General features: G+C 40.9%; 1 protein-coding gene across 2 annotated transcripts in view; it reads left to right on the top strand.

Moving 5' to 3' along the window:
• Positions 1-1,993, top strand: part of PIK3R1 (phosphoinositide-3-kinase regulatory subunit 1) — a 57,161-nt gene extending 55,168 nt beyond the window's left edge. For both annotated transcript variants that reach the window (XM_054284153.1, XM_054284162.1), the window contains one exon: positions 295-1,993. In XM_054284153.1, coding sequence (XP_054140128.1) covers positions 295-484 — 190 coding nt within the window. In that variant the 3' untranslated portion in view covers positions 485-1,993. The remainder of the gene's footprint in view (positions 1-294) is intronic.
• Positions 1,994-24,532: the final 22,539 nt, after the last annotated feature.

Raw genomic sequence — 24,532 nt, 5'->3', positions numbered from 1 at the left:
GCTCCAACCTGTGCCACTCCCACAGAGGAGCCTCACTCAGAGAGGAAACCAAAATATGTGTGCTCTCCTTTCTGTGCAGCTGCTAAGTCCTGCCTATCTCCTTCCTCCCTAAGCTAGGATGACATTCACAAATTTGGACTAAACATGCGTTTTTACCATTATCCCACCACAAAACAGAGGAATTCTATGTACTGACTAGGATCTTAAGATGTATTGCTAATACCTTATTTTCTATCTTAATTTTACTGTACTCAAAAACTAAAAATTGTTTGGTTTTGTTTTGATTTTTTTTAGGGTGGATGGTGAAGTAAAGCACTGTGTGATAAACAAAACACCTACTGGGTATGGATTTGCAGAGCCATATAACTTGTACAACTCGCTCAAAGAACTGGTGCTACATTACCAACACACGTCACTTGTGCAGCACAATGACTCTCTCAATGTCACGCTAGCCTACCCAGTATATGCACAGCAGAGGCGATGAAGATCCTGATACTCTGGGTTGTTTGTTGGTTTTTTTAAAGGAATTATTTGGCAACGTTGAGGCCTCTGGAGAGAAAAGGCTCCTTTCAGCTTTACTCAAGAATTTGTAGTATCAAAGCTATTTGTCTTCAGATGGAACTAAAGATTTCCTTCACAACTGCAGTGGGAGAGATCACAGTGTTATGCTGTGAATGTATGTTTGTAATCTAAAGTGCTTTTTTTTTTTTTTTTTGTAATTATAAAAGAAAAACACAAGAGAAAAATCCAAACCTGATCTCCCTGCAGGGACATAGAGGCCTTTAAGCATGGTGCTTGTTTACGACCACTTCTGAAGCTTTACCAGCTAGAACATTGGATTATGCAGACACAAGGTATAAGAGGTCTGTGTCATTCAGTTATTGGAATTTCGTGGTCATAATCTGACTTGGAATGGTGTTGCTGCACTCAGTGGATCCAGACATACAGCCTTGTGGTTCTGTTTTGGTTTCTGGTGAATGATATGTAGCAGAGTGGCACTTTCATTTCTAAGGGACACTTTAAAAGGACTTCAGTTACAGTATGTTGCTCAGAGTAATTGTAATAGCAAAGTGCCAGGAAGTGTTTTGTTTAGATGATTAAAAATCCTGTTTTAAGAATATATTTAAGACTGAAGAAAACAGGATTTTCAATGGTATACAGTGTATAATAATGTACATAGTACTGGATGACTAACTGTCATTGATGGAAACTGTCAATACCAAACTGCTTCGTTTTTTCCTTTTCTGTTTGCTCAAAGCTAAGTTTTTAGACTATGCTATGCAATACTGAATTTTCTTTAGGCTGTAGTCTTCTCTCAAGCATATCTGCAGATTAAGCTTGTTTTTCTTGGTTTTTTTATCTTCTTTTTTTTTTTTTATTTCCTTTCCCTAAGGATATTCTTCCTGGCGATTACTTTTTGTTAATAATTTTCTTGTTTGTTTTGTTTTGTTTTGTTTTAATGTACAGGGAGCCAGCAAGAGTTGGCTTGAAAATTTAAACTGTGGAATATTTGACAATTTTCATTGTATAGAATATTGAGCTACTAGCTCAAAGTTTAAAAAGTTCATAAATTTTTTTGACTAAATACTTTGTTGGGCAGTGCCTGATAAGCTTCAAAGCTGCTTAGTTCAATAAAATTATATGAACATTACAAAATATCACTGAGTCCAACAATACTGTTTCAGAGATATCTTTAGAATACGGTACCATGCTACATTTGCTTCTTGAAGCATTTTGGACTTCTATAATGATTGTCTTATATATGGAAGACAAGGAAAATAGTGTATCCTTCTTTGATAGTGACTGCAGAAATAAATGGGGATATTTTGCTACTGCAGTGTAGAGTGTAGATAGTTTGGATCTCAGAATGAATCCACCTTCACAGTAAATAAATGACTTCTTGACCTCCTGTGACAGAATTTTTGTCAGGCTCTAAAGGTATTTTCATTTCACATGAAGGAAGTTTCTCCAATCTGTTGCCTAGGTTTATTTTTTGTATTAGTATTGTGGAAAAAAAAAATTCCACCTCTACAGAGAACATTTGGATACAATATAGAACTAATTAAGACTGGAAAATATCTTTTTTTAAAATGATTAGGCTATGATATGTATTTTCAAAAGTCTGTAGGCTGAGGCAGTATCAAAGTGAACACTTCCTTAATTTTAGGGCACCAGAGACAAAATCATGATTCAGTTCAGGGAAACAAATACATAAATCTCCCTAAAACAGAGTTGCCCATAATCCTGAGATAGTTCACTGTCAATAGTTTGCAATGGTTATTTATTGTCCTGACCACTGAGGAAATTCACACGTTGCAAATCAATAAAGTAATGACATTCAGAGAAATCTTGGAGAAGATTTGACTAAGTGAACATATGAAATTATTCTTCCCCCAAGATGCAAAAGATAAGATCTATTAATATTAAAGAGAGTTGCACACACAATCAAAAGAATGAGACCAATGGAGTTCTCTCATAATAGCTCTGGTTAGAGATACTTGTGTTTTATTTCAAAGTATGCAATGCTTTATAAGCTATTGGAAATAATAATAAGAAATTTGCCGGTCTCCACTAATCTTCATATTATCTTTTCATTTTTACATTGTTACTTCAGTTCTGAGGCTGTAAGATTTTTGATTTTACTTTGACTTTGTGGTCTATTTTTTTTTGGTGGGTTGTCTTAGCTTTCCTGTAGTTGTATTTTCTTATTTATATCAGGAAACAAGATGCAACAAATATTGTTTCACGATAGTCATCACTTAGAAAATTATTCTGAATATTTTTCCTGAATAGAAGTTTAGTCTTCATGCCTTCCCTTTCCCATTCCACATCTTTTTCAGGCCTGTAGGACCATGTGAATCTGTTATACAAATAACTGGTTTATACTACAAAAAACACCAACAATTACTCTAGCATGCCAGTTATACTACTGGGCTTGAAGTTACAGATTAGTTCAATATACAGCAGTTTAACGCTTATAGCAATCCAAGATATTCTTTGGACATATATTAATTTCTGAATGTTAAATATTTTAAGAGTAAAATTGTATTTTTTCTCTGTAGGCAAAATATATGTAATCTGAATTGATGTTTCACGTAGCAATTGTCAAGAAATTTTATCATAGTTAAAGCATTTGGATCTAATTTTCCTCATATTAAGAAAATCTCTGCTATGTCAGTGGGCCATATCCTTAGCATGCCCAGCCCAATATGGAATATAATTCATTCCTGTGTGCTGTGCAACTTCTCTTTGTGTGTGGCTGTAGCAGAAAAAAACCAGTGTGTGTGCAGATTTGACACTTGCTTTTCTTGCACAAGCAACAATGAGAAATAAGCCCTATGTTTTAATGATGAATGCTTAGGGCTTCTTAAGGGGATGTTCTGCCTACACAGGGTCTGTGCAATTTGCAGGGATCATCTACGCCCTCAAATTGGCATGAGTGGGTTTTCTTTGGTACTTACATATTGTGTGGCCTCTGCATTTCTCTCCCTCCTTAATGCACAGAGCTAAGTCCTGCCAAAGGCCCTATTCACTGCAGAGTTGTTTGTCTTTAATGTACCATATTGTTCACTCCAGTTTTGATCTGATCTCAGACTACTATATACAGAAAAAAAAGCATGGGGATATAACTAAAGAAACACAGTGTTTTTCTGTATTTCTATTGATGCAAAGTTTTTTTCATCAAATATAATCAATGGATGGGCTTAACTCTGTTACTTTTTTTTCTTTTTTTAATTTGCATAACTTTTCGTTTTATTTTAAGTCCCTGAGTTATGCTGCACTGCAGCATCTCTTTCTCAAGGCCTTTGAAAGGCATGAGACATTGCAAAGAGAACCAAAACTCACAGGCAAAATTATGAGTTTCTGATTTAATTCAGCTGAAGTACGAATTTGCAGGTTGGGGATTCATATCTGTGCATACTCATACACACTTGCTGTGTTTATGTATGAACTGTTCCCAATATAGATGCATTTTCACCGAACATGATCATTTTGCTGAATTTAGTAAGTGAAATCATTAACTTTGTTTAAGGACACACACATGCACACTAGACCTTTGTGGGTGCAGCATGTTTCCAGATACAGTTAGAAAACTGAGTTTCTGTGTTGTTGGATAGTTTCTTTAAAAAAAAAAAAGAAAAAAAAAGCTTGTCTGTATGGTTCCGTTATCTTGTCAAGCAATCTGTAAAACCAAATCTTCAGATTTTCTATTTGGTGTCAACTGTTCTGTAGTGAAAAAATGGCTTTGTCTTGTAATTGGCAATGAAATAATAATGCTTGGGAAAACATTCAGATGCTTCTAATGGGGAAAACTGCCGATTTTCACACAGTGCTTTTGCTATGCATGGTATTAAGTTGGGAAAGTGAATCCTGATAGTGGTTTTTTTCAGGGTCACTTTAGAAATGGGCAGCTCAAAGCATAATGCCTCCCATGGGACAAGGTTACAAAGTGCAACATTTTATGTAGAGTCATGTTCTGTTTACTGCAGTTGAGACTAAACTGTAGGAGTTGGTAAGGTTACATTGCACTTGTCCTGATGAGATTGCATTAGCTGCCCAAGTTGCTGCTATTTTTTTTTTTTATTCTTGTTTTTTGAAAATAAAGCTCTGTTCTGTTACATGTCTTTAAAACATTAAGATTGCTTTGTTTCAAAATTGTCGTTGAGGAGGTGGAGAGTAAAGCAGATTGTAAACTGCCTTTACAAGGCAACAGTGAAAACATGCCTCCTTAAAATTTTGTTCAAGCTGTAGAGTTGATGGAGCTGTGTCTTGTTTTTGAGTTGCTTTAAAAATTGTAATAAGTCTTCAAGCAGAATAAAGGTTGTTTTGAAACTGCACTTCATTTGTTGAGGCTTCAATAACGACCGTGCTATCTATTTACCAGCATCCTTGCCTAACTCTTCCTGTCAATATGTGGCCTTCTTTGAAAATGATACCCAAATGCTCTTATTATTAGAGGAACTAGGGAGCAAATCATTTCAGCTGACTCACAGCCATTTTGTGTCTTGAACTGAATGAGGTAGTTGAGTAGCTCCAAAATAATCTCTTGTCAAACAGTGACAAAATGATGGTTTTGCTCATCTCATGCTATTGCAAAACCAGTACAATACTCATGATCTGTGTTCTGCCTCTTGCAGTGCAGATAAAGTTATGGTTCTTCTCAAAAGTGTGTGAGTTTTGTCACTGATTTCCATGAAGCCAGCCCCTGAGCATTTGCCATTGAAAGTCATTTACCAGCTTCCTGTCTGCATGTAATTGTGAAACCCAGCAGAAGAGTGAAGAGGGAGGAAGTATGGGGGGGGGGGGGGGGGGGAGGGGATTGGGTAAGGGCAATTGTGAATATTGTTTGCTTCACCTCATTATTGATATATGGTATCTGACTTCTTGGAGTTCATTCATATCTTGCCCCAAGAGAGGTCCTCCAGGGAAGTCAGCCAGCTATTCTGGAAAAAGAGATTCCTCTTCCTGTTCTGTCCAAGGTTTCCATTCTAAACTTTGCTTAAATATTGCTCACACTAATGTGGAAATACCCTTCACTGAGATATTCAGCCCCAACTTGAACAATTTTTAACAACCACAACATTGTCATTGGCCCTTAGAGATTCTTACAAGAAACTTAGACTAAGGGCTATTACTGTATTTTTAGCTTTTTTAATAGCAAGAGGGGCTAGACCTGCAGCACTTGCATCTGTTGCAGTTTTTCGCAGAAGACTGACACTTTTATACTGACACTGAGTTTATCTCACTCCTGCCCCCTGAACCAATGTTGGGGACCAAAACTCTTCTGCAGCCACAGAGTCATCACTGAAAAATAAGATGAGGTAAGTGGTGAATCATGTGTTATCCATCATCATCTATTGGAGAGAAATTAAGACTGATGGATCATAATCCAGAAAAATCTATGGACTGGCAGATTTCCTGCCAGTACCATACATTGTATAGAAATCACTTGGCAGACGAGAAAAGTAATTTGCAAAAATGCCATTCTATTTTTACTGTCTGCAGACAAATGCTCCCCCATTTTCCCTCTGCTTTCTTGCTAAACTTTGATGGTCACAGAATCATAGGAAAACTGCTTAATTCTATTTTTGTGCAGATACAAATGGATGTGATATTTTTAAAGGCTTGGGAACGCTCATGGGCTGGGACTTTTTCTCCCAGAGTTGCTTGACTAGTGCAAAGTTGTGTGCAAGTAACTTCACTCAAATCTCTTTATTTGAGCCATGAAGCCAAAAAGGGGAGGGAGGTTTTGAAACTCACTGTTGCTGTTTCTGTGGCTCTTCATGGACCAACAGGTGCTCCTAGGGCTGCAGCTGGGCACAAAAGGGCAGGGGCAAGGAGAGCAGTTCCTCTGAAGCCACCTATCGCTGCTCATCATGGCCCTCCCAGCTGTCACAGGGGAAGAGCTGCTCTTGTTCTCATGGACTCTCCTGAAGTGATTGCCATTAGGATACATCTAACATTTACCACAGGGGCCCCATTCCCTCATTTAGAGGGTGCAAACTGAGGGAATAGCAAACAGCAGGGACTTGCCAGCATCCCTGACTGGAAAGAAGGCTAAAAATAAATGGTTTTGCTTTCTCTGCAGAACAGCTTGCAGGGGAGGGAGGTCAGACATGCTTCCGCACAGATGTGGGCTGTGCAAGAGGCGTCAGGCTTCCCTATTGCCTCTGGTACACAAAAAGCAGGAACTCTGGGAACACCACGTGGTTCTGGTGTCTCTTTCAATCCCTTTGAGGACCTATGTCCTCAAATACATAGACCACCAAAAAGAGAAATTCTGTTGGGACCTTCTAGATAAACAGATATTAATTGATCAGCCACTATTTAAACTTTGGATAATCTTTACAGGGACAAGCTTTTTGACTTCTGATGAAGCAATGAGATAACCAGAAATGCCCTTCTTCGAAAAAAGGGCTTTTATCCATGGCTATTCAAGGGCTTGTTTTCTGCCAGAATGGCATTACAAGGACACCACTTGTGCCATTCTGTCCTCTACGAAGAAATTACCTTTGCATACTAAAAATGGAGGCATTTAGGGTTACTGATTTAAATGTGTAAATATTTACAGGACTAAAATTTAACAGGGAGCATATAAAAGGATCTAAAGCCCACCATTCTCAGGTCTTTGAACAAAAAATATTGACAAAACTGGACATGAATATAGTTAATTCAGATGATGATTTCACTGTCCACCTGTGTCTGGTATTCCTAACTTATTAGAAGTCATAGCCTGAGAAGAAAGATAATGAATTCATACCTGAGAGCATTTAATCCTCTATAAATGTTTGTTTTCTACATGGTTTACTTTCCCCCGCCCCCCAATCTTGTGCTTGGTATAAAACAAATATTGCTGGATTTATAATTTCCACAATTTTGTGAAATTAATTTAATTTTCACAACATGTTCATGTTGTAATTGGTGGAAGTCCTCCAGCAGTCATCCATGGGGTGTTAGGTGAAAAAGACACATTGAGACTCAATGTTTGGAGTCAATTCTGCAGGAATTGTGTGTCTTGTTTGTGTGACAGGGTCATCCATTACCCCTGCCTGCACAGTACCCATGGCAGTGGTTCATACAGGTGGTGGCTTTCATGGGCTCTCGTGCCTGTCACTGCGCTCACAGTAATGAGCAGTAAGCTTTACCTATCTAAGAGGTATAGCAACTCTTCATAGGTTGCTTGCTGTATGGCTGAATGGGAGTAGAGACCTCCTAGAGCATGATGTGGAAATACGAGATGAATGCAAATCACGAGGCGTCAGAACTGGAGCCAGACCTGGGAGCAAAGGTGAGAGGAGCAGCTTTGCACCTCTCACTGCAGGCTGAGCGAGCACCTCCCACCCAGACTGCACCGTCCACTTGTCTTCCACCATGTGAAATCCATGAAGGATTGGCCTTGGGTGAAGGCTGTCACTTAAAAACATCAGCTGTTTGCATTCTCATGCAATTTGCAGCTCTTCATTGTTTCAGAAAGACAGTGAGTTTTAACATTTAGAGGCAGGATTCATCTTATCTAATTTTAAGCACATGAAGAAAGGCTCTTCATCAAAGCTGTCTGGCAAAACTCTCTTCAGAGAGAGCCAGGCAATTCCCCAGAGTGATTCACTCCACCTACCTCAGGCACTATTCCTAGGATGCAGTGAATCACTCTATGGAATTGTTCCATTGACTGGATGGACAGAGCTCAGGCAAATCGCTTATGCTAGATTGCACGTTTAATGTGGCTAAGGCTGGATGAACTCAGTCTCTTCCCTGCTGATAGGCAGTTCAGTTTTAGTCTTTCCAGTACCAGCTGCAATGTCTTCTGCTCTTAGGCATAATGATAAAGGACAATTAATTTGGGTCTGGAATTTCAATTGGTTCATAGAAGTTGGGGTTTTTCATAATAATTGCAAGGGTGACAGACAGGTTCAAAGAGATTCTGGCCCCTATCTTCCTTGGAGATGTAATGCTGGATTCCACACAGAGGAATCCAGATAAGCAGTAATGCCATGATACTACCGCCTTCCCTGACTGCTTCAGGGAAAAACCTGGCACTACCTCAGACCCGGCTTATCAGTTCCTCCCAACAGCCTGTCTTTGTGAGGGCTATAGACCTGTCTTTTGAGGAATAATTTGGTCTTTTGCCAACCATGTGGTCACTGAAAAGATATGGATGAAGAAGATGCTGCCGTTTTTTCCAAGTAAGATCAGTTTGTTAATCACCACATCTATGTTTCCTTTCTTATCCAGGGGAAATCTAGGGAACTTGACTTTCTTTCCTTCCAGTTGGCTCATAGCCAAGATAATAGGGTGGGGTATTGTGATAGTAAAACTAAGATCGGAAGGACTTCAGTCAAATTACCTGCCAGTCAGACTGAGTTCTACCTCCGGGCAAGAGAACTGTGTGAAATCCCCCAGGCATCTACTACATGAAAAATTCGAGAAGGTGGCAGGTCCCATAGTGATTTTTGGGTACATTATGTATGCATACCTACTCCAGTTAAATTGAACCTTTCAGTGCAGAGTGTTCTACTGGGAAGAGACTGCAGACAGCCCGGGGAGTTTCCCCATCCAATGAAATGGAGGATCTGGCCTTGAATAGCTTCAGTGGCTAGAGCAGATCCAGTGTCAGGTCAAAGGCAGGAACATTTTGGGGAGAAGCTTCAGAAGTCTTGAGATGAAGGAAGACAAACTGCTATGCAAACAGTCTGTTGCTCTACTGATAAGAGGCAATGTAAACAAGAAAGCCAGGGATTGACAAACAACCCTTGAGCACCAGGATTTCTCAGGATATGTTAGTAAAATCCTCAGAGTGGGTTCACAGCATTGCACCTCTTTATGGTAGGCACTGTAGATTTCTGGGCAAGAACATATTGCTTCTAGGTGAAAACACACTGACCTAGCTCATGAGTGAATTTGTACAGCCACTGTCCTGCAGAGCTGTATTTCAGACAGAATGAGAGGACAAACTGATTTAAAGGAATAAAAAAAAGGCCAATTGTGTACAAATACACACAATTAAATAACATTGTTATTTCAAAATGTCTTGATCTCCATAACCAATAACAGAGTTACTAAAACTGAAATCTTGTCATGGCCTGCCAAATTTGCACTGTAATCTTGGCAGGCATGGATGAGCTAGGTCTTGTCCATGGCTCTCCAGTAGAAAAAAGGCCTCTTATCTGGCTGGGCCATATGTACTTCCAGCAGGGTGTGGCCAGAGACCAGACACAATTTGCCTGTGTGCCCTTCTGACAGCTGTCTGAGGCAACTCCTGAGTAATCCTGACTCCAAACAGCCATTTCCAGAACATGGGAGCAGCCAGGAAAAGAAAGAGACTGTTATTAAAGTTTTGATAGTAAGAATTTTCCTTTTGGCGTCACATACCGAAGAACACATTCTCCACGAAGATGGTTGGAGAGAGCTCCTTTTACTGGGGAAGGCAGCTAGCTGCGGCAATTACATGAACAAGTTCTCCCTTATTTTCACTATACCAGTGTACATGCACATGCTCCCTTCAGCATGTCTCTGTTGGAGACACAGTGACTGTAACATCCATGACCTAAGACTCACCTAAGGTGACATTTCTTAGTGGAATACACCCAATAACGTGACCTCAGGTCTGAAGACAAGCTAACTTATGGAAAGTGCGTTCAGATTCTTAGCCAGGCCATGCCAATGAATAGTCTTCCTTTCAAAATGCCACTCTTCCCAAATTTCTGAAATTCAAACATCCTTTGAAATTAGTATAAAATTGAGGAAAAGCCTCTGGAGAAGCCAAAGAAATCCATGTCAATGCCTAAATAAAGAAGTAACTATGTTGCCCAAGTGAAGCACATTGCTGTAGAGGTTTTCCAGAACAGACACTTGTGGAGCTTGATAGATCCTGTCCCTATTGTACATATTTGTTAGAGGTTAGGATTTTTCCGTTTTTGTTTTCTTTCTCTTAGGGCATCTTCTCCCATTTTATTGCTAAAAAGCAATAACAATTGCTACTTAGGAGAAAGAAAAGAAATAACCATGGAGAAAGGGGTGGAGTGCAGCTGGCTTTACTATGGTAGCTGAGGGCATTCTCCTGGAAAGGGCAGAGATACCACAAGACTGGGGCTGAGGGAAAGGGCTGGGCGCAGCTCCTAGCTCTGTCTTGCTCTCTCAGCATTCGGGGGTAAGAGAGGCTGGGGTCAATGTCAGAAGAATTTGCCACCAACTGTGGGATTCTGTCTTCTGCTGCCTCCTACCACGAGTGGAACTCTGCTCATAAGAAGCATTGATAGGATGTTAAAAAAGTCCCAATGCTTCTTATGAGCAGAACTCTGCTCATAAAAAGCACTGGGACTTTATTAACACCTTACCTCACCAGACAGGGGACCCTTCCCCATCTGCTCAGCTCCCTCAGGGCATCCCAAGATCCCTGAGCCCCTTTCCTCCTCCAAGGCAACCTCTTCCTGCCATGTTCAAGAGACAGGCTGCTACTGCCCAGCCCCACTACTCCTCTGCCACTGCTCCAGGTTTTTTCCCCACTACACTGCAGCCCCACACCCAGTGCCTGCCAAGACCTGGTGCTACAGCCGCAGAGTTTCTGATCTATCTTGTCTAGTACTCCGGGACTGTCCTGATTCCTGCCGTTCCAGCTGCTGCTCCGAGGTCCCAGCTACAACTCATTACACTATCCAGAGGGGCACCTGGATTGGTTACCCTTGAGAATTTGTAAAGAAAACCTTTTTTCCATCCTTTCCCATCTGGGCCGAGCCGCCTTCCCCGCGTGGTCCCTGAGCCCGCGGCACAGCGCCCCCTGCAGGCGCGGGGGAATCACCGCGCTGCCCGGCCCGGAGCCAGCAGCGCCCCTGCTGGCTGTGACTGGAACTGCACCAAGGGGAAATGGGATAAACCGCCGGCAGGAGACTTGATTGGGTGTTCTGGTTTGTTTGTTGTTATCACTTGTTTGCCTTGTTATATACATACATCAACCAGTAAAGAACTGTTATTCCTTTCCCATATCTTTGCCTGAAAGCCCCTTATTTTCAGATTTGCAATGATTCGGATGGAAGTGGACCATATTCTCCATTCCAAGGGAGGTTCCCACTTTCCTTGGAAGACACCTGTCTTTCAAACCATGACAATATTTATTATTTCTAGATCAGATCTGATAGATTTATCTCCAGTCAAAAAACAAGGGCTGTGCTCTTTTTTACTGTTCTCAAATTTTAGTGTTCTGGCCACTGACTGGGAAACCAGCTGAAGCAGCCAAAGCTACTCCCACCCATGCACCTGGGTTGTTTTCTGTGGCAACAGAGCTGTGAGGGAAGGTGGTGGCTGACTTATGCCCTAATATGAAATCAGGATGCATGTGAAAAACATGCCTGATCCAGAAACTCCAAAAAATACTCTCCCATCTGGTAACACATATGTAGCCCTTAACTGGCATGCATCCATGCCCAATTCAACATGTATGTTTTCTTCTTTGAGCTGACATCTTCAGAGTCTCAGCACATAATTCACATCTGAAGTTTATCTACATTTTCATCTCTAAGGCTTCTGATGCAAACCTAACTCTGGAGTTCTGAGAACTAGCTCTCATTGCAAGAGAAGGACCACAAGACATGAAAAACCAAGTTTTCTTCCATAATTTTCTTGAGCTACCCATTTGCAGTAGATTATATTCCCGGTGGATCTTCTTAAATGGAAACAGAAGGGTCAAGGCACGAAAACATGCCCAGGTGTCCACACAGTCTTCTAAAATCTTGGATTTACTTATCTTTTTAATTTTGCTCTGCAGATAATAGAGGATATGTCTTCCAGCTCAATATCCTTATCAATTCAAAGTTATTGGTGTATTTGTTAGTGCTGATGCATTTGATAATCCAAGGTTATATTCCTGTGTCATATAAATGACACACTTAGCAGCAAGATGTCATCATTCTCTGTCCTTTCCTAGAAACTAATTTACTCATGAACCTTGAAAGACCCTAGGAAGGAAAGGCTCAGTATGCACAAATTAGAGTAGATAAAAATCATTCCTCCATAGAAATTCTTATTTTTAAAACCTCACTAATTTTATATTAAATCCTCAAAAGAGTTATGAATTTAGTGGAACTCTTTTACAGATCACAGAATCACAGAATATTTTGAGTTGAAAGGGATCCACAAGGGTCATCAAGTCCAACTCTGAAGTGAATGGCCCATATGAAGGTTCAAAACTAAAAGCGGGACTTCATTTTCCATCTAATAAAGCCTCTTAGCCAACAGTGACCATCCTCATAGCCACTTTGACCATGTGAGATCTAGGGGAGTCTTCAGTGAGAAGAGGCTGAAGTCAGAGAGAAGGTGCTCCAGGTGAATGCTTTATGCAATTTTCACCACACTACAGAAATAGTTTCAATTCATTGGTGGTTTTAGTCCACCAATAAAATAAAATAAAATATTTTTTTTGGATAATGAAAACTGTTTATAATGCCTGGTTTTGTCACTCAGCAGATAAAAGGGAAGATTGAATTCACATCCCTGCTTCAATAATTACTGCATGCCTAGAGCAAGAAAACTAGGCAGGCTTTGGGTAGATATGGGTAATTGTACAGTTATAAAGGTGGTGATGTTTTTCTATAGGCAGTTTGAGTTCTTTGGTTTTTACTGAGTATTACAGACCAAGAAGTGATATCTAGATCAGAAATATTTTTAGATCAATATCCGCATTTTAAGGCTTAATTCGTCTGCAATATGAGTCTGGCTTTGGATACCAAAGTATCAAAGTCTGGGATATTTTTTGACCATTAAAAGCTCTCTCATGTAATCACAGCAATAACAGACCTGCTGCTTTGGACATAAGTAACTTAAAAACAGATCAGGAAACCATACCTAGCCAGATCTGAGTATGACACAGAAACCAGACTGGACTGGTATATTCACAACCATATCTTATCCATTTAGAAATCAAAGGTTTGGCTCCATTGTACTGAAAAACTCAATACTGCCTAGTCTTTTCGATCAGAAACACAAGCATTTGACCACAGCAATAAAAAAAGGCCAATGAACACATTAGAATCTTTTATGGCTGCATATAAGTCTAACCATATAACATAACTAACTATTACACTGATTGGAAACTCCAAATTAGAAAAGACCCATTCCTATTTGTTTCAGACCTCTTCCCTCCAGACTACTCCAATCTCAACAGAAATTGGTGTGAACTGGAAATACATGATGGAGCTTCATGTGCCAAAACTCTCTTTAGGTTCACTGATCCCATCTAATCCCAGCACAAAATGTCCCCCTAGAATTACCTACCCTATAGGTAGATCCGGCTGGCGTTCAGGTCACTATTCTTGGTGTTAAATTACAGTGATTAGCCCTGCCTATCTGCTACACTAGAATATTCTTAAATGGTTTCTGCTTTCTTTACTAACATTTTTAAATGTGGCTGAACTAAAATCACTGGTCAGACCTCCGAGTCTTGAAAACATGCATCATCTGTTAAGGAGAAACTCTTCTCCTATCATTTCCAAGGGAGCAGTATCAAAGTGCAAAACTTACAAGTGAGTGATAAAATTGCATCAGGGATATTAATTTCAAAAACTTTAGCAGAAGGAAAGTCACATTAAAACTTCACTCAGACAGTTCCTTTCACAAATTATTGGAGGAGCACTTATTCAAATGCTGTTCAACCAGCAAAATGGTTATCATATCCATTAGGCTATTTATTTGACAACTTTTTCAATAATTTATCTAGATCTGATGATACTGCTTTTGTAAGTGCTTTTGTAAATTATCTGTCTCACCTAATTTTTCTGCCACAAGTTCCTGTGGACTGCTTTTGTACAAGTGTCATAGAAACCTTTTCCCCTTCTGTGCCTGACTGATTGCACCTACTGCACCTGAATAATATTTGCAATGGAGAAGAGAACTTGTCTTTCCTAATTAGAGAGCTTGACTGTTCTTACAGATGATCAAGTTTTTTAATCTCTTTGTCTTTTGAATCTGAACTATAAATTTTGTTTATACGTTCTTCATACAAGATGGATTTTGTCTTTTTAAATTCTTCTGCATGTTCATCTCCCTGTCTGAAAAATAAACTGGTGGGAGTGAAGGAGAGAGGGCAAATTGCCAGTCTGATCAGATGCTTGTCTCACTGAGTCATCAGGAGCCCCACTCTTTCAGGATGGGGCAAGCAGTTGGTAGAAGAGCAAATTTCAGGGGATGATGAGAAAATTGTCTCAGTGGTTACCTTATTTTGGAGGGTTCAATATTTTCTGTCTCTTGTTTCTTTGTGGAGATAGCTGGGGTGGGGTGTGGGGAGGAAGTGGCTTTTTTCATTAGTCATAAAGGCAAAGGGAGGTGTACCTTTCCTCTTCTAAAATTGCAATGCTCCTAAAAGCTGCTTGGTTTCTGGCTGTATTTGTTTGTTTGGTTGGTTTGGTTTTTTTGTGGGTTTTTGCAAGTGTTTCTTCAGGCACATAGGACAAATGAACAAGTAAATGTCACTGCTAGAGCCTCCCCGGCACCATGATGACAATCAGCCCGAAGACCCGTACAGACACACCAACTTTTTCTTGGGCTGGTAGTGGAACTTCACACTTCAGTGTTGCCTTATCAAACCTGAACCTTTGAGAAAGCCCTTATATAGAACCCATCTCAAAGAGGCTCAGTTCATAAGTTGGTAAACAACTCAGCTGCTTCAAAGATAGTGGGAGTCTTTGACTACAAATGGTTGCTGTCTTCTTCATCATGAAAAAAAAGCAGATGAAAAGCAGATTAAAAAGCTAGCAAATGTAGAGGTAGCATGACAAATGTGGTCAAAGGTGTAGCAGAGCTTCACTGAAAGAGGACATAGGGTGCTTTAGCTCAGCAAAGAAGCTGATGAGGAGGTGTGATAGGTACAACCACTTCTGAAAGACAGAGAAAAGGCAAACAGAAAATTTAGTTACTGCTTCTTAGAACACAAGGTCCAATGGCATCAAACAAACTGAACAGGTGGTTAACTTAAAACACATGAATACAAATAGTATATAGATGCACTGTGAAATTCTTTAGCTGGGAAACCATGAATACTGAAGGGTGATAAGGCAAACTCATTGCAGTCAAATACAGCCAGACAACTGAATGAAAAACTGCTGCTACAATTACAGGCAGTAAAATCTGTAGACTGCAGGTAGAACTGAAGGAATGATAAACCACAGAAGCTATTATAAAGGGACTAATCAAGTGTATAATAAAAAGATATTGAAATCATTCAGACCTGGATGCCAAATTTTTGAAGGTTTTGAGAGTTAGACCCTTTATAGCGTCACCTGTGATTATCAACTCCACATAGATCTACATTCAAAAATGTCAGGTCTTGTTATGCTTTGCCATTTTTCCAGAATATTGGTTCACATTTAGAATAATACTTTTTTTTTCTTCCTAAGTCTCCCAGAGCTCATGAGAAATTTAATAGAAGTTCTAGAAAAATCTATAGGAATGCCATCTCTACAAGAGTCTGTGAGACTCACTTTCAAACTCTGGAGTGTGCAGTACCATAACCACACCACATATTTGTTAACACAAACAAATAAGGGAATATTCTTATTTCATTCTTATGACCTTTTGCTTCAAGGGTAAATGCAATCTTAAATTCCAACACTTCTCAGCTTTTGCAGTGGCATTCTAAGAGGCTCAGTTTTAAACAAGATGGAACATGTTCACAGCTGAAATCTAAATGGGTTCTGCATCCCTGTTGAAATGTTCTGCTTAAATGTTTGATCCTTAATGCAATCTACGCTCTGCCCACAGCAAATGTTCCTCCCAGCTGCTGTTCTTCCCATTAACAGGAAGGGGAAGAAGAATTAAGGTACTACTCTATCCGAACATGTTGAAGCCAAGAGGTCTTTAGCTGCTATCCAATATGGATCGGACTATAAGACATTTAGTAGTTGCCTGCCCATATATTCAGAACTCATGCTGCATGCAAATAACATTTATTTGGTTAGAAACATCTTCCTGATAATTTAGTCCTTTAAATTTTCAGTCATTCAAACAGGGCTTCCTCCTCCTTTCCATTCTGGAAAACACTCACCAAGTAGGATAAATATGAAGATTTTTTTTTCATTCTTTCCCTACGTTTAGCCGTAAGGGGAAGTTTTGTCTTGAAGTGAAAGGAGAGAAAACAAAAGCCCTACGATCATGCTGGATTAAGGCTATTAATCCCTGAATTATCATAGATTAGTCACTGCGTTTCCACCTGATGAATTTCTGAATTTTTATCCCCTCCTGCCCTTTGTCTCCTTTCTCATTCTTCATTACTCAAATAAGTATGAGGAAAATAGAATCTCCTTCTATTTCCAGACACTGCAGGTACAAAAAACAAAACAAACCCAAAACCCAAAATGAAAAAAAAACAATAACAAAGAGATGAAACTAAAAAAACCGTCATTTAGACAAAGCTAAAAAAAAAGTAACAACTTTCAGATTAACACAGTGACAAATCAATTTTTCCCTCCAGCTGTGAAGATACTAGTACAAAGTTATATCATCCTGATTAATTTTCAAGGCAGATATTGCAGTTCCTCCTGTTCAGTGGAATGCAGATACATCTGGAATTCATTCCAGGCACGAGATGAAGCCCTGTGAGAGGATCCACTGTGCTAGACAAGCCTGTCAAACTCTGTCTATTCCTCAATTCCTCAGTCTCACCCAGTAGCCTTAGAGCCACTGTACTTCATTTTTGGCCTTATGTTAATAGAAATTATTTGGAAGGACACTTTTCTGTCAGACCAGGCTGCTTGTGGAAAGCTCAGTCACTCTCATCAGCCTGTCTCCTTTCATCTAGATGACTATGGGAAGGAGAAATAATTCACCTAAAATATCTGAGTGCCAAAAATTTACTCACCCCTCCCTGGGAGGGTTGGAATATGGGCGGGTTTTTTCCTGTTCAGATTCTTTCTTTTTTCTTCTGTTATGTTTTTCTTGTGGCCATCTGACTATGCACTAACTAACACAGCACATTAGGAAAGCAGAATTCATGTGAGTGTATTAAATTACCCAGTGCAAGCTTATTGCAATTGGTCACATTTTTTCTTTTCTCTGTTTTAGCAGAGCCTTATCTCTTAGCTTTCTACCACAAGCTTCTTTGAGGTGGGGAGGAAAGGCATGAGAGAACACTCAATCCATAGAGAACAAAATCTAAAAAATTAGACACACAAATGAAAAGTGAAAAAAACCTCTTAAAAGAAGCATTTTGGTGAGGCTCTGTGACTGCAGAGCTTCCACTTTCCATGTCTGGGAGAAATGACCAAGGACACAGTACTTCTGGAAGAGTGTTGTGCTATTATAATCATACACCATGTTTAGCAAAGTAATATCATTACCATACTCCACCAATACCAGCCTCTTTTGTGGGAGTTATTCTTCACTGTGGAAATAATTCAACATTCACTGGCCCAGAGCAATGATAGGCAATTAGGAGGGATATGATGGCACAATGGCTAGATCTCTCACTGGGGGATATAAGAGACAAGGTACAAGATCCTTCTCTAGCATCTATTTAGTTATTTATGAGCCCTAGTAGACAGTATTTATCTACTTTAATAATACTAACAAGAGTTTTCATTTGGAAAAGTCATATTTCAAATATGTGGCTGCATCATGGCGAGAGTACTCCACTATGTTGTGGACAAGCTGCTTTTTGATTTCTTAAACTGACTCAGGAACAGAAGCTCATTAGCAATTAGCCATTCTAGTGAGCAGAAGACTGTTCTCCTTTCCCTTGGGTTTTCCTCCCACCAAACAACAATGCCATTCCTGTGGCAAGAAAAAAGCATCCCAGCTGGTAGGTTTCCTCATGTCATTTGATACCTTTTTTCTGGAACATTTAAGGAAGTTGTTATAGGTGAGTAATACAACAGTCAGCTCTCACAATTAAGAGACAGATATTAGGTGGATGTTAAAATGTAGAGTGATGTTATGGCAATATGTCCTCCCATATTCCCCTTTCCCTTTCTCCCTTGCCCTTGTAGTAGCCTCAGCTGCCAGGACATTTGGAGAAGGCGGGCTTGTTACCAGGAGGCGCGGTGTAACAACACCTGACCTCCAATTAAGGTATAAGAAAGTGATCTCCACCAGTGGATGGCAGAGAAGGAGTTGGCTGACAAAACTTTGGGCAGAGCTAAGGTTATAAAAGGCAGGGCATTCCTTTTGCAGATGAGCCTGTGGCTGGTAGTCATGGGGGTGGGGCTTAGCTTGGCTCCATTCCCAGCACTGTAATTTTTTCCTTATTTAGTCCTTTTGTTGTATTTTTTGTTAAGGTTTAATAAACCTTTAAAAATTTTAAAAGTGAGCAGTCGTTTCTTACAAAGTCAATAACTGTTGTAAATGGATTTTGAAGTCCTCTGAAATGGGCTTTGCTTGTGGGAGCAAGTCAGCAGTGTGGCATCATCTTGACTCTTTCAGGGAAAACAAACCCAAGAGAAAACGTTCAAGCCACCACAAGCTCTAGGTCAGGGTGGAGGGGCCAAGAGCTCTGGCCCCAGTACTAAGGCCTGTGGAGTAGACTTTGTTACAAATCAGCTAAGCTGAAATACAGTTTTTTGAGGATTACTGAGATAACAGCTAACAGCAGGATAATTTGGTTAGAGACATGGAATTAGGTGAAGGAGTGGCTTAAAATAAACTGCTTAGATGTTTTAAAGCTATGACTTATAGGAGAGACTGAAAGAGTGTTCTGGATTATTTTTTGTGTTAGATTTTTGAAGAAAGCACTCAAGAACATTTGCTGGTGGTGGAGGCTGTGTTGAGGAGGAAGTAATGTGAGTATGAGCACACGGCACTGGGCACAGATACAGAACCACAGAGGGCTGATACAGGAGTCTCTCTCGTGGGAAAGGGTGCTTGGCAGGGTATAGTTTAGGAAATTAGCTGTACACATGGGTTGTTATTCCAGTTTGGACTAGGAAATAGTTTTGCATTGAAAGGGATTTTTCTTAGTTTTCATAACGTATTTTGGTTGTAGTTTTTCTCAAACAGAAACTGAAACACTGATGCAGCAAGCCCTATCAGCAATCAAAATACCACTGGGAAGCAAAATCAGCATCATATTTTATGCTTGGAATGGGCTTGCAGCAGTACCAATACTGCAATCCATCCCTCACTAGGCAATTTGTCATCATTATTTTTACTTTAACTGCACAGAAATTAAAAAAAAATATTTTTTTAAAAGATCACAAAAAAAAAAAGGGCCAGCAAAAATGGCAGTCAAATTGTCCCAACATGTGATCAGAAGTAATTAAGGTGGTTACTGTGCCCTGGGCCTCAGTAACCCCCTAAGAAGTGTTTAAGTTTCAGTGTAAAACTCCCTTCAGGCAGGGAGTAAGATAAGTTTTGAGAAGAACTCATTTGAGCAGTGGAGAACCTTTTGCCAGAGTAGTTCTGCCACACCATGCAAGCCAGATGTCCAAAACTGCAAGGCCCTGCCAGGCCCTCAGTTTTCCAGCTCTGCTTCTCATTTTTACACAGATGAAACTGAGACAATGCACAAGGTGTTGAGATTCCAGCTTCTCTCCACCCTGCTCCATGGGCCCCTGGCTCTCCACAGCCCTGTTCTGCTTCTCTGACAATGAATTTCTCTGTGGCAATTGTTGCCCTGATTTGTGCATGGAATCAATGCCTTCAGAGGACAAGAACAAGGTGTCCATGTGCATGGGAAGGGCACCATCACCATGCTCATTGTTGGACCACTGCCAGTTGGTGTTCAGCTCTTGGTCACACCACGCCACAGTCAGGCTATGCTGCAGGTGGGGCTTAGGTTTGTAGCAGTGCTCTCCTTTTGAAAAGAAAAGCATTAGCAACTCCAAAATTTTAAAACATGGTGGTGGTTGCAGTGGGCAGGGGAATCCAACTCAGAATATTCAGAACCTGACAGCACCAGGGAGAAGTAAGCCATGCTTTGCTTGATCTTCTGAGCAGCCTGACCTCTGCTAGGCCTGATGTAAAGCAGCCCTGACCATGAGCTACTTCCAGCACAAATGAGGGGTGATTAGAGCAGTAAAAAGTCCCCTCCTGTAGTTCTTTTAAACTCTGTTGGAGGCTGGCTGGAGGGAGGGACTGGAGAGGGAGGAAGGTGCACCAAGAACCTTGCAGTGCAAGGACTTGGAGAATAGAGGTTCATTTCATGTCTCTGTCAGGAAAAATGCACAGTCATAAGCACATAAAATTCTGCACTTCAGACACTTAATTTGCTGTAGACCATCTCTTCAAGGAAGACAAAATTTGAGAGTATGGCATAAGCCATGATGACCTCATGAGCCATTATAACTAAAGAATAGACCTAATTCCATTTTGTGATAAATCATGAATTGATCTTCCATTTATGTCCTCCTTTTAAAAACAGTGGTGTGGCTACAGCTTTGGGGCCATGAAATGACTGTCTCATGGATGGTAATTGTGTTGCTGTTTCTGCAGATCATTTGGGAGCAGCTAAAGTTCCCTTTCTATTTGTCCCTTCCCAGCCCCTGCCCTGTGCCTTGGATGCCAACACTGAGCAGCCAGCACCGTGTCCTGCCCCGTGGCTGCAGCCACCTGTGGTTTGGGGCAGCTCCAACCATCAAGTGCCTAAATTGAGCTGGGAGGACACACTGTGTAGGAAGGAGCCTGAGGATGTGGCAGCTTTCCACGCTTAAGGGTGTCCATTTGCTGCAGGGTTGGTGAGCAACGCCATGTCCCCGGTGCAGCAGGAATCCTTCCCGTGGCTCCTCCAGGCTCCGACTGTGGTGGCACTGAGGCCACTCTGTGACCGAATTTGCAGTGAGCCCTCTGAGCTCAGGGGCACGCCAGCACTGCCGGCCAGCCTGACTTGCCTGGCATTCCTTGCAGGCTCTGCCCTCTCAGGGGGCGTCTGGAAACCATCCCGGCAAGTCCTGTTCCTGCAACCAGGGCCAGCGCTGACCGGGCCTGGCTTCGTGAAGCCCCTGTTAGCGCTCCCGTGTCCATGAACCGAGGTGGCAGTCAGCTGCAGCACAGAGCATGGCTTGATTGGCAAGCAAAACCTCATCAGAGCGTGAGGGCTGTGTGCCCTTCCTCCTGAGCCCCCTTGCAGCAGGTAGGCCAGGGAACACTCTGTGCCTGGGCACTCTGAGGGCTGGCCAGCTCCGAGCAAGGACAGCCCTGCCTTTCCTTTGGCTGTAGGACATTGCGGGCACGGATGCTACGTGAGCACCCAGACAGAGGCAGTGAACAGGATTGTGCTGCCCAACGCTGTCTAAGTGCAGAGGAAGCCCCAGTTAAAGCAGACACAGAGTTAAAGAGACCCAGAGAAGGATGCAGCTGGAGACACGACAGGGACCGGCGGGAGTGCAGGGCGGCACCGCCAGTCTGTGCAGCTGCAGGAGCTGCAGAGTGGGGCCGAAGAGCTCCCTTTTCTCTTTAGCATCACAAAGGAAAGCTTCAGTTTGAAGTGAACCTTGTATTACCTCATTCCCGCAAGTGTTCAAAGCCAGTCTTAATGGGCCTTTGAGCGACCTGGTCTACTGAAAGTTGTCTCTGCCTATGGCAGGGGAGCTGCAACAGGATATTTTTTAGGATCACTTTTAATTCCAACCATTCTATGACTTTATGATCCTAAACCCTTTGAAAAATGAGGCTTGATTCTTAGTCTGGGTTTGAAATCAGAAAGCAGGAAGCAAATCCCTGTACAAATTTACTTCCATCAAGCTGCTATGTGCTTTAGGACCCGTAGGAAAATGTGTATCTTCTATAAACTTGCTTAAGCAAAACACAACTATATGACTATTCAGTCAGGTTAATGTCATTAATCACAGTTCAGCAATAAGGAAGAGGTGTCTTTGATCATGGGTCTTTCATTCCTCTTTAGGAGTAGAAAAGGTGTAGCTAGGTTAACTTAGGGTGATTGAAAAGCCCAGTGCAGTACACAGATGAAACTTTCAAATATTTTAGTAACTCTTTTATATCCTGTAGCTTTTGTGTGGGCTCTCATATCACTGTTTTGAATGTCACTGGAAAGTTGCTAAAGAAGTTAGATAGTGAACCTGTATATATATTGATCTGCATACATACATATCAGTGACACTTAGTCTCTTGGATTATGTTTATACCTATATTGTTTCTTGGTTTTATTTATGCTACATTAAGAGCAAAGCGAAGTTTGAAGGTGTACAATGAATTGTAGCCTACACTAAGTACCCCCCAACCAAATATGAGCAGCTAACAAGTTTTTGAGCATATTAGCCTGCAGCTTAACATAACAGTCTTTGAACTGCATGATTTGCATTGCTTGAGCTAATATGAATGCAAAATTTTACCTTTTAGAATGCTGAAACCAGATCTCTGAGGAAGCAGGAACAGAGTTCAAAATTAAAAGATAAACTTACGCTGGAGATTGACTTTTCTGCCCAACAAAATAATCAGGCCAGATCCTGAAGGTTTGTGAATGTTATCATAACTGTCATATAGGTGTGGTGCAAAAGCTACTTGCTCTTTGCTCTACCCAGTGAGATTCCTAGTCCTGAACTTAAACCATATCCTTAGACAACCAGTGAAGTGTGGCACAGTTTGTAATGCTGCAATGAAGAAGACTTTGGAAAAGTTGTTTTACAGCTGCCATGCATAGGATCACCATGGTTGGATGGGACTTCAATCACACACTCCTTGTCCAGCAAAGTCCAGCTCTCTATTACACAGAGCCAAAGTGCTGCATTGTCTCGGGACTGCATCTGAGCCTACATGTAGAGGTGTTGATCACTGAGATTATAGACATTTCAGCCTCTGCCCACCAGCAGGTTATCACTTCCCTATCAGCACTGCCCTGAGTTCTGATTTGCAGTGAGCCTGTTGACTAAGTTCTCTCAGAGAAGAGATGCTGAGCACCTACTGATCCTTTTAACTTCTTGGAATTTAAAGACTTTGTCACCACTAGGAATTACACAACAGCTGGCAAAGTCTAAAAGAGGAACACTAAATGCAATATATTTCTCTGTTACACCTCTGCTAAGATCTGCGCATAATGTCAGGCCATGTAGAGATTTAATGTACAATTGGTGATTCAAAACCATGGCTACTTTTCAGAAACCCTTCACTACATATTTGTCAGCTATCTGCTCACTCACTGCACTCAGAAATTATCATCCTAAATACAGATGCTTCCACTTGACATTTCTTCTCAAAGAAGGAAAAACTTATCTTTATTAGACACTTCAAAGCTGTAACTCCTTGAGGTTGTTTCCCATTATGTCTAGAATAATGTGGATGAAAAAAGAGATGATGAAAGCTGCTTCTCTATTATGACCAATCTGCTCTACAGGCCTCATTAGGCCTTGAGTGCACTGATCCTCACTAAACATCAAGCTGAAATGCTTAAAATAATTTCTAACTGTAGACCATTACTCTACAACTGTGCAGACAAGATTGTTTTGTATTCTTGGCTTTCTTTTACCTCATCCAGGCTCCACCTTGACCCCATGGGAATGACAGCACATAGCTACACAGAAATGAAAGACTCGGAGACATTTTTTAACAACTTTTTAATGCAAGATCTTCATTATTTTTTTAATGTAAAAGAGCTGTACTCCTACTGTTCATTACATAAATTCCCTATCCGTTGGAAGCCTTAAACAATAGACAGACACCAGATAGCCTGCCTGACCTCCTGGGAATCTGGAGAGAACCAACACCTCCTCATGGACAGTTTGGAGATTATGAAATGCCTCTCTACAATATTTAGCAGAATAATAATTAAAATAATAATTCTTCCCTTCATCTTCAGCTGCAGAAATGGCCTCAAAAGCAATAAGGAGTAAGCATTAATCCTTGAATTATCCTCTCAATGAAGCCAGTAGTGTAAGTATTGCTCTCTCCTATATCACCACCCTGCCTCCACCTATTGCTTTTCCTCTCTGGTCCTCATCCACTGAGGAAATAATCTGAAGGACTGAGACAGGTACTGGGAAAACCAGCTCACCGAGGACATGATTTAGGCTTGAAGATTAGGAGCACAAAAGCCTCCAGAAATGCTGATGATTTTTTTAATGTACATTTTCACATTACTATACTTAGCTCTTTGCCCACATTCCAA

This window comes from Melozone crissalis, unplaced genomic scaffold, assembly GCF_028551555.1.
Source record: "Melozone crissalis strain CALT ecotype California unplaced genomic scaffold, PUWL_Pcris_2 ptg000005l_1, whole genome shotgun sequence".
NCBI lineage: Eukaryota > Metazoa > Chordata > Aves > Passeriformes > Passerellidae > Melozone > Melozone crissalis.
Note: the sequence above shows the minus strand (reverse complement) of the source record. Positions and strands in the feature narration are given on the sequence as shown.